The sequence below is a fragment of the Etheostoma cragini genome, chromosome 3 (genome assembly GCF_013103735.1).
Source record: "Etheostoma cragini isolate CJK2018 chromosome 3, CSU_Ecrag_1.0, whole genome shotgun sequence".
NCBI classification, from domain to species: domain Eukaryota; kingdom Metazoa; phylum Chordata; class Actinopteri; order Perciformes; family Percidae; genus Etheostoma; species Etheostoma cragini.
In genome coordinates this window covers 28,483,981-28,495,127 of record NC_048409.1, presented here as the reverse complement: position 1 = coordinate 28,495,127, position 11,147 = coordinate 28,483,981, and the positions used below count along the sequence as shown (strand labels likewise).

General features: G+C 39.0%; 2 protein-coding genes across 2 annotated transcripts in view; one reads left to right on the top strand and one right to left on the bottom strand.

The window, feature by feature from the left end:
• The window catches only part of LOC117942383 (solute carrier family 35 member F2-like), a 10,772-nt gene extending 5,270 nt beyond the window's left edge, over positions 1-5,502 (bottom strand). Inside the window, exons 1-3 of the mRNA XM_034867811.1 lie at positions 5,224-5,502; positions 2,765-2,940; positions 1,012-1,139 (exon numbers count right to left, since the gene is read on the bottom strand). Of these exons, the coding sequence (XP_034723702.1) occupies positions 1,012-1,139; positions 2,765-2,940; positions 5,224-5,339 (420 nt within the window). The 5' untranslated portion in view covers positions 5,340-5,502. The remainder of the gene's footprint in view (positions 1-1,011; positions 1,140-2,764; positions 2,941-5,223) is intronic.
• A 1,773-nt stretch (positions 5,503-7,275) lies between these two features.
• Positions 7,276-11,147, top strand: part of LOC117941889 (cullin-5-like) — a 22,304-nt gene continuing 18,432 nt past the window's right edge. Inside the window, exons 1-3 of the mRNA XM_034867093.1 lie at positions 7,276-7,344; positions 9,050-9,159; positions 10,968-11,067. Of these exons, the coding sequence (XP_034722984.1) occupies positions 7,321-7,344; positions 9,050-9,159; positions 10,968-11,067 (234 nt within the window). The 5' untranslated portion in view covers positions 7,276-7,320. The remainder of the gene's footprint in view (positions 7,345-9,049; positions 9,160-10,967; positions 11,068-11,147) is intronic.

Below are 11,147 nucleotides of genomic sequence, written 5' to 3'. Positions count from 1 at the left end.
CCCCCCCCCCCCCCTACACCTACACCCCTCACCCCCACCTACACCTCTTCTGGACCAAAGATTTGTCTGTTTCTCCAAGATATTTTATCAGGTGCAGTCTGTTCCAAATGTTTATCAGGAGCACTCTGTTCCAGTCCTTCTGAAAATATGTCCTCTCACACATGCCAGGCAACAAGACATTTTATTCTTAAACAAGTTATTTTCCCACATAATCCTTAAAAAACACAATTGCAACTCGTTGGACACACTGAATCTTTGCAACTAAAAGGGATCGACATTGACAAAAAAAACTTCTTTCATAAAGTGGAAGTATTTTGGTCTTCTTGATGCATAAATAATCTCGTTGGTTGAGTTAAACGTCGACAGATGGAGCCAGAGAGCCACAGTGTGTTTGATTCAAATCAGTGAAAAACTAAAACAAGGAGAGAGTCTGCTCCGATCTCCTTGACTTAGTGTTAATGTATTGAAGTGCTCGTATTATGCTCATTCATAATTGTATTTAGAAGTTATATTTGAAAAGAAAATGGTTTAATTTTCAAAAAACACCATATATTTGTTGTACTGCACATTGCTGCAGCTCCTCTTTTCACCCTGTGTGTTGAGCTCTCTGTTCCAACTTTGTTGTGAGTCACACATGTGCAGTACCTAGGTAAGGACTACTAGCCAGTCAGAAGCAGAGTATGAGATCCCTGACAGTACCTAGGTAAGGACTACTAGCCAGTCAGAAGCAGAGTATGAGGGCCCTGACAGTACCTAGGTAAGGACTACTAGCCAGTCAGAAGCAGAGTATGAGAGAGGGCAAAAGGGCAAATGAAAATAAGCATAACGTTATCACTTTATAAAAGTTGTACTATTGAATTCAAGTTTCAGAACTTTTCTTAAACCACACTTTATTCTAACTTGAAGCTGTTTAACTTTAATGAATGTACTGCTGAGAGTTCACCAAACTCATTAAAAGTAATTGTTTTAAAAAGAAACCTGACCTGATTTCACGATAAAACCCACACCCACCTGTATACTGGTGAGGGTGGTGTATTGGTATGCCTTCACCACAGCGTAGTTGGCCTCCACGTCCACCAGCCCCAGCAGAAGGTACTTCCACCCTCGCTTCTTCAGAATCTGTAAAATATTGTCATCCCCTGCGTTTTAAAGGAGAAAACCCCTGAACTTCAGTACTGACATTTACTTGTTCCACCACCAGAGGACAGTTTAACATTTGAGTCACTGAATCAAAGAATCGCCGTCGTCGTTCGACCCCTACGTTAAGCAGCAGACCACATCTGGTTTTTATTCCACTTAAAGGACAATTATGGCGCAAAATTAACCTAGGGGTCAGTAACACATGAGTACCAGGACGACCTTTGTCTGGGATTTGTTTTCATCATAATTGCTTGTGACCAGTTTTAGTGCAAAAAGCAAATTAGCTTGTGACGCTAATGCTAACAGATGGGGCACTGGAATATACGCGAACGATACAGTCTTTATAAACTTCTTTACAAACTTTTTGTACACTTACAAAGTGCTCAATGCTTTGATTGATGTAGGAACTCATCATGCTGCTGTGGTGCTATTTTAAGCCTTGTTGGTTGGATAGAAATAGAGATTTCTTTGTACTTTACCAGTACCCCGACTACTAGCGTTAGAAGCTAATTAGCGGTTTGCGCCAAAACTGCTCACACGCGATTAGCATGAAAACAAATCCCAGAGAACGGTTGTCTCGGCACCCATGTGTTATTGGCCCCCAGGTTCATTTTGTCCTTTAAGTAACATAAGTAAATGGAGATCTGCACTTTTGAGACTTTCCTCCCACAAAAAAAACGCTCTCAAGTAGCATTTCCGACCCGTGTTTACGTTTCTAGAGCCGCGGCCCTCTAGTGGCCGAGGTGATAACGATGGGAGCAAAACAGGAAGTAAGGTGATGAAGTATGAGGGCAGCGGTGTGGGGGGTGCACCGGTGTGGGGGGTGCACCGGGTTATGGATGATGGGTCAAGGTCATAACCATCGGGAAGTGAAGTAATGTCTTGTTTGAACCAAAAAAACACGATCTTTTTGTGAGGAAACTTAACCCAACTGGGACCATTTTACAATGTTAACGAGGTTTTAAAATCACAACCTTTACGTTCTTGCACATAGTATCTGTTCTGACTGCACCTTGTCCTCTACTGCACTATTTTGAATATATGGATATTTACACTCCCAACTGTATATATCTAGATATTTATACTTTTGTTTTTACTATAAGTTTTTTTAGACTTGGTATATTTATATGTATCACTATCCAGGCTCTACACACCCATATAAGCCTTTAATTATTTCCATTTACTGCATGCGGCTAATATCTAGACTTTTCTACATTGTTTTTAACTGTTTCTGTGCTGTTTTGGGTTTTTTAAGCTGTGAAATTTGCACTTAATTTCGTACTACAGTGTACTGTGGAATGACAAATTAAGAAATCTTAAATCTTCTCTGGTTCAGATACTAGACTGTTATTGTTCTTTTTTACAGTCTATGGTTTAGAAATGAGGTTGGATTCCCCCCCGAGGGCACTATCGTATGAAATAGTTCTGTGGGTCGTATTGGAAGGTAAAGGGACAAATGACCAAAATAGTTGGATGTTTCGGAGGACTTGTTGGTACTTTAACTGCTGAATATGAGATGCTTATCTTTCATCTCATCTCCCATTGACTGCTACTTTCCCCTCTGCTCTGGCTCGTCTTCACTCAATCAGTTATTTCAGTAACATGCACATTGCTCCTGCGTTACCTGTTCTGCAGAGCAGCATGGGGGTGTAGGTGGCACACAGCAGGGTGTAGTTAAAGAAGCTCTGCATCATGGGCGTGTTCACCTGGAAGACTGTCGCCAGGTACTGGGAGCTGATGGCCGTCCCGCAGATGAGCGCGGCCAGGCCCTGACCCATGGCCAACGTCTTGGCAACCTGCCTGAGAGACAGGACGCATCTTTAGGGACACCATGCACATTTATTATATTGTCGTTCTTGGTGCCTAAAGTTAGCTGTCGTTGCAGCATGATGGTTGCTTTTTGTTGGGTAGTGCCAAATAGTGATCATCTGCCCAGAATTGGTTGCTTGGGAGTGTGTGCGGCGTGTTAAAGCTGCATTACGCAGTTTATATATGTCTGTGAATCACTTGGGAAACTGCCTGTTAGTGACTCTATTGCTTCTTTAACAGGTAAAGGTTTACTCTGACATCTCTCCATTAGTGCATGAATAGGTCCTGAGGTCCGGCAGTGTGTGTTAAAGCTGTATTGCCCTGTATTGTATTGAAAAAGCAAAATGGCGGTGTGTCGTGCGGCAGCCTGTTGCAGCAAATCCTGATTTTATGTTTGTTTTGTGTGTTTTTAGTCACTTTATTTTTATTTATTTTTAGTCTATGAGTTGTACATCCTAGTATCTCATTTCTATTTATATTCTGTGTTGTGTGACTTATAACATACATGATGTGTGCTGCTGTAAGACCGTAATTTCCCATTTTTCTTGGGATCAATAAATATCTATCTATGTCCGTACCTCACTTGGAAAACGGCCTGTCAGTGAATCTATGGCTTCCTTAACAAGTAAAATGTTCTACAATTTGTCAGAAATTACCCTCATTCACTAAATGAATCTATTTTGAAGCAGAATCAACCTTTCAAACACAAAGTTGGAGATGCAATCCCTTTTTTTGGCAAGCGCAAAAGTATGGGTTGCATTGCAACTTTATCTGTTGACTTCATTAATGAAATTGAGTCATTTTTAACGACTAAGTAAAAGCTGCGATCACTTTTTGGCAAACGATCACTCGGCAAAACAACGGTCCCCGACACGAAGTGACATTTTCTCTGTCGTCACGTCACCAGACGTACATTGTACGAGTTGTTGTGCGTAACTTATTTGCACGATATCATAGGAGCATCATAAGTGTCATCCACTTTTAACATGCTCCAGAACATATCAGAGGTGGACTGTAACTGGGAAGTATTGGAGGTACTTGTACTGAGAGCTTAGGACTTCAAAGTTCCTTTGTACTCAACTCACAACGTCAGTAAATAAAAGAGTTGAATCCAAAGTTCTTTGTTTGTCTGTTTAGTTAAAAAATGTAAAAACATAAAATACAAAAACTTAGGATCTTTACTTTTCTGATAAATTAACTGCAATTCCATGCAGGTCAAAATACTGCGTTCCTCCAAAGTCCAGCGGCTTCTGGCTGATTCGCAGGGTACTACTTATGTTAATACTACATCTAGCAGCCAATCAGATTACAGTATTCCGGGTCAATGGTAAACTCCAAAATCCACGATTCATTTTCAACACAGTTTCGTCAGGTCTTACAAAAATAAACTCTAAATATTATTTCCACAGAAATGGCTTCAACATGTACATCATGTACTGTCCTTGAGTATTTTTCTTCAACTTTCTACATCTCAGAGGTAAATATTGCAGTTTTTACTCCCTTTCTGTCCAGTGAAAAGCACGTATCTCCAGATGTGTTGATGTTGAATGTTTGTGACAAATTGAAGTATTGAAGTGAGTATTTTCAATGTAGGACTTTTACTTGTAACAGAGTATTTTCAATGTAGGACTTTTACTTGTAATAGAGTATTTTCAACGTAGGACTTTTAACTTGTAACAGAGTATTTTCAATGCAGGACTTTTACTTGTAAAAGAGTATTTTCAATGTAGGACTTTTACTTGTAATAGAGTATTTTCAACGTAGGACTTTTAACTTGTAACAGAGTATTTTCAAAGCAGGACTTTTACTTGTAACAGAGTATTTCTAAAGTGTGGTTTTAGTCTTAGACTTAGACTAATTAGACTAATTAGACTTAGACTTAGACTTCTCTTTAATGATCCTTTTGGGATGACTCCGGCGAGGAAATTGAAAATTCCAGCAGCAGTTTTAGCAAGAAATAAATAGAAAAAAAAGACAGTATAAAGACAACAAAACAACAGTAATAACAACAATAATAAACAATAAGAACATTTGTCAAATAAAGACAAAAAAGACCCTGAATCATTATCAAAATGTCAGTGTTGAGTCCAGTGTTATAAAGTGATAAAGTGACCAGGTATTAATATAAGTCCAGGTGTGTACTTTCAGTACTTTTACTTAAGTAAATGCACACGTCTTCCACTCTTGGAAACAGCTCACCTGGCTTTGATCAAAGGGTATAAAAACCAGACTTTAACTCTGCTTCTTCTTCTCTAATCTCCCGCGTCCACTCACCAGGTGAAGACTTCCTTTGGGTTGAATTTCCTGATCCTGTCCACGAGTCCCCTGCTCTCGTGGCTCGCGTCCCCGGAGACGTCCGCGGAGACGTCCTCGGGCTGCTCGGTGGCCATGTTGCCCCGCCGGTGATGGAGGAATCCTCTCTGAGCTTTAACTCTTAAACTCGTCCAACGCCTCGACTTGTACTGAATGATTAACCATCTCAGAGGGCAAAGACTACTCTGGTTACTTATCTGTGTGTGTGTGTGTGTTTGTGTTTGTGTGTGTGTGTGTGTGTGTGTGTGTGTGTGTGTGTGTGTGTGTGTGTGTGTGTGTGATATGATGAAGACAGACGGCAGCACTTCGTTAAGATATGTCAAACAGATAAACTCTAAGAGGTCATCGCTGAGCTTCCTCCTCTTGTTTTCGTACTCCTCTGTTATCTGCTGATTGAATAAAATACACCTCGTGTTGGAGGAAAAGTACTTCATCATTAGGGTTTTTATGGAAATGACACACAAGTAAGTACATTAACTCAAGTACTGTACTTAACCCTCCTGTTAGCCTCTTCTTTAAAGCTTCTATAGCAGATATTTGGGGGTTTTTTTCAACCTAATTGCCCCAAAGAAACATTGATAATTCAATAAAAATGAAATAAAGGATCAGATCTTTGCTTTCAATGAGTTTTCAGAGTTTTTATTCAATTTGATAGCATTATCCAGCTTAACTTTGACATATCATCATGTATTACCCTTCATTCCGCTGGTTTTTCACTTTTTGTCAAAATCATTCATAATTTCTGCTTTTTTTCTAACTCCAATCAATTGATCATTTCATATAAATTAGGTTTATTGACCAGATATTCCAGAAATAAGTGCAAACTAGTTTTAATAAGTTGGTATACTACTATACTGGTGGTAATGGGGGAGAAAACGGCGAAAAATGTTTAAAAGAAGGAAGCAAATGCGGAAAAGGCAACAAAAATGCAAAAAAATGAATAAATAAATAATGCCTAAAAACTGTTAATTCTGATTTCTACTTATGCTCCACAACAATTCCGAGGGAAATATACTGTATTTTTTACACTCGCTGTAGAATATTTAATTAGAGGATTATTTGGGGTTTAACATTGGTGGGTGGGGGTGGGGGGGGGGGGGTCTCTTCTTTTAGCAAAATTAAAAGCATATCAAACACTTCATTTCCTGCATTCTGGGGAATTTTCTGCAATAATTTGTTCCTTTCCTGCATCAAGTCATGATGCAAATGGCTTTATTTATAAAAAAAAGGAAATTATTATTAGAAATTTGGGGGGGGTTGCACTGGCCAGTTTTGATTATTGGGGGTTAACCCCCCCCCCCCCCCATTGTAAATTATGCCTATACGTTAATTGAGTGTTTCCCTTATGTGTGATTACTTACAGGGAACATTTTACTGCACAATGAAGACAATGAATGGGACATTTTAGGCATCCAGTAGCTTAGACAACCAATACACAACAAACACACACACACACATTTACTCACACATGTAAAATCACTCAATTTAAAGAGTTAATTACTTGTGAAGTGATTACAAAGGTCTGTAATGGACTGATCATGTGATGAAACTGATACTAATACATGCTGGTACATGTAAAGTTTTGAATGCATGACTTTAACCGGTAGTGTAGTATTTTGATAAGTACCTCGATTAAGAATCTGAGTACATATCTTTTTAAAGTAATAAACCTTGTTCATCAACAATTACCATAATACATACAAATACACAATACAGTGTCTGAGAGCAACAAAAAACAACAACACAAAAAAAAAACATCACATAAAACATACATAGCCGACATTTAAAAGAACGTAAACAAACTTTTTTTTGATTAGTAAACAAATATTAAATAACTGGAAGAAAGTAAGTAAGTACTTCTCAGCCATATATATATATATATATATATATATATATATATATATATATATATATATATATATGTATGTATATGTACATACTTATATATGTATATATACACAGTCTATGCTCCCAACCATACTGGGTTAAGTTCCCATGACCTCAACCAGCTGTACTATCTATCTCGCGAGATTCTGCGAGGTGATAAGTTGGAGAAACATGGCGACGTCTAATTTGTTAAAGGTAAGAACACTTGAATATATCGTATTTCCCATATATGTTTACAGATTTAAACTCTTCGTTTTCATATATTTTGGCTATTACTGCACATATGTTTACATTCGCTATTGTGGCATGTTGGTGTACGCACGAATAGTGTAAATATATGAAATAAGTGCCCAAATAGGTGAAGTCACAGTTGTTACCGTTGTCCGGTGTTGTGTCGGAGTCAGTTAGCTTTAATATATTGAACCCCAACATGTCTTCTGTCGGTTACAAAAACCGAGCCGTTAGCTTCTTTAACTGCCAGCCGTTAGCTTCTTTAACTGACAGCCGTTAGCTTCTTTAACTGCCAGCCGTTAGCCGTGACTACAGTCCGGTATCTAGGGGACGACGACCCACTACCCAACAAGAACCGGATCGAGCCCTAAACCCAACACGGGAAAGCCTCGAAGGGGACATACCGGGGGTGTATTACATTAACGGCACATACGGGTGTGTGTGAGGGGGGACCCTTCCCGGCCATAGCCCGTTTATTTTCGGTGTAGCTAGCTAACGTTTTGCGGAACCACCGGTTGTCATGGTGGGTCAGTTGCTAAGCACTTGAACAACCGGATTCGAGCCCCAGTCTGGGCCTTTTTTCATGTGGATTTTGCTTGTTCTGCCCCCGTGTTCGTGTGGGTTTTACCGGGTAACGGTTAGCGTTACTCCTGTTTCCTTCTCCTTATTAAATATGACGAAATAAACCCTCTGTGTACACAATCAATGGGCTGTCTGTAAAGTAGACTGTTCAGGTATTGTCCTACTTATTAATTACCGAATTACAGTTGTAGGTTAAGTCACCGGCCAGTTAGCTTTACATGCTAGCAAGAGATAACCGGCTTTGACAGGCGGCGACCCGCCCCCCGGCACACATTCCCCGGCTAGTGTCTAACCGCTTCCCCCGTGGAGGTGGACGGAGAACCGCAGGGTCCTCATAAAGTAGCAGGTGTGTTTATTTTAGTGGTGTAAGGGCATCTTCTTAAGTACATTAATTGGGTTACAACAAACATTACGTTTATTTAATCCATGAGATACGGTATAAGATTCAGATAAACAATACATCTTCTAATCCACAATTATGTTATGGTGTATTATTTTATAGGCTCTATAGATTTTAGTGCCAAAATATAAAGAATTCCAAACTATATGACACTTTCACTTAACCTAAAAAGGTAATAACTTGACCAATAATGTAATTAAATGTCCAGACTGATATTGTAATATTTCATGTTGGTCATTCTTTTCCAAAATTGACGATGTGATCATTTTTTTTGCGGAAATGTAACGTGTGCTATGATACAAAATGGACAATACTGTTGGTATTATGTTGGCTTATACTAAAAAAAAATTGCTGCACCTGACGACTAATGTCATGTTGATTACTGTTTTGATTAATGGATTAATTGTTTGGTCTGTAACATGTCAGAAAAGGGTGAAACATGTCGGTTTCCCAAAGCCCGGGACATAAATATTCTGTAATCAGAGAATTTTGACGTTCTTATTTCATGTTAAAATCTAATTATCCTCCTTGATCTTCAGTCTTTAGTCTTTGTGTATCTCTGCATTTGTCTTTGTCTTCTCTACGTTCTCTCCCCCACCAACACCTCCCTTCTCATTGCCCATTGCCTCTCTTCTCATCCTTCCTCTTCTTCCTCCCACTACACCCGTCCCCCCGTCTCTCCTCCAGAATAAGGGCTCCCTGCAGTTCGAGGACAAGTGGGATCTGATGCGTCCCATCGTTCTCAAGCTGCTCAGACAGGAAGCCGTCACCAAGCAACAGTGGTTCGATTTGTTCTCGTAAGAGATGCTCTCTGCTTTGTCCCGTAGTTCCTCCTTCCTTATTTAGGAAAAGTGGTCCAACGAAGGAGCAGCACAGCTGCCATTAGGCAGGGTCGTTCACTGATCCTACCTTAATTCCCAAAAAACAGATGCACAGTGTACTATTTTAGTACACACACACATGCAGTTTATGGGTTTTGTTTTCACCAACAGGTGTTATGCTTTACATAATCCCCACACAATCTCACACATTTGTGGGTAAACCGGCTGTTGGGTTGTGTCCCACTCGTAAACTGGATTAGAAAAGAGTCTTGTATCCATAATTAACTTCCACAACGTGGCGGTCAACTGCATCAATATACATATATATAAATATATATATGTATATAGATGCGTTTCCCAATGAAACAGGATGCTCTGGTGTAGCTTAGCACGCGGGGGATCTATCTTGTCTATCCAAATCGAGAGTCTAAAGACAGGAAGTTGTAAGCTGTACAGATTCTTAAGCCCTTTTGGGGCTAATTTGTAATTTTGCTCTACCTGTATTAAATTAACTTGACTTTGCTTATCTGACTAACCTTAAATAACAAAGAGGGAAATGTGGTCCAGAAGAGGAAGTTTGGGGTTTCTCTTTTTTAATAAGAAGAGGGGAACAGGAAATATGGGGAATTTAATTCTCTAAGTACTAACTGGAAATACAGTAAGTCTGTGCAAATAATTAAATTTTAATCGAGATTATGATTTTGGCTCCTAAAGATCACAAAACAATGCAATTGAGAAAAACTTTTACTTTGCATATTAGGTCTGAGTTTCGCACGTTGGCTCTTATTTTGCAACATGTTTGTAGAAGTCAATGAGTAATCTTGTCACTGTCAAGTTCAAGGCTGCACAATACGAGGAAAATAAGCGATAATAATGTTGATAATGATGTTGCTTGCGATAAATAAACAGATGTACGTAGTTCTGCATTTCTGCTGCTTTCAGTATTTTGCTAAAAACACAACAAATTGCTAACATAACTCGTTCCAAATGTTCTTGCATTGAACATTGAATTAAACATAAAATGCCGCACTAAAAAGAAGAATGACTGTTACATTTTAAAGTGTAGTTTTCTACTGAGATTTTCTTTCAACAAACACAACAAATCTCTGAGTGTCTTTCACAATGTGTTTGTTGCGCCAGTTGATATCGTGATGACGATAAAAAACAATATATTGTGCAGCTCTATTTTGACATAGATCTCAATAGATTTCAATTATGGCCAAAATAATTGTGATTAGGATTTTAGTCTTTAATTGAGAAGCCTTAAAAGACAGGTTGCATTTCAAGGGTCATTTCTGCAAGTACATCAAATACCAGGCATGTTTGGACATGTCGAGTCGAGCCCCCCCCCCCCAGAGTTTGACTTAACCCTTGGGTCAAATTTGACCGGTTTATAAAAACTTTCTAAATCAGAAAAGAACGTTGAAAAAAGTGACAAATGTTGAGAAAAAAACACACGAAAAAACAGGAAAAAATAAACCAAAACGTTGTTTTTTCAAACGCTGAAAAAGGGAACGAAAAAATCTGAAAAAATGACAAAAAAACATCAAAAACATGTGATTTTTGTTGTTGTTGTTGACTAAAACCTAATTTAAAAAATGTCAAAAGCGACAAAAAAGAGGAAGAAAATAGACAAAAACGTTGGCAAAATTTAGGAAAAGAACAACAAACCCCAAATTTCAACCCAGAAAAACACACAGTTGCAGGTCGATGGGAAGACAACACAAGGGTTAAATACCTTGAATGAACTTCAGTGTTGCCCATTTTCCTTGTCTGTCCTCCAGAGATGTCCATGCCGTGTGTCTATGGGATGATAAAGGACCTGCCAAGATCCACCAAGCCCTCAAAGAGGACATCCTAGACTTCATCAAACAAGCACAGGCTGTAAGTTGTGTGTGTGTGTGTGTGTGTGTGTGTGTGTGTGTGTGTGTGTGTGTGTGTGTGTGTGTGTGTGTGTGTGTGTG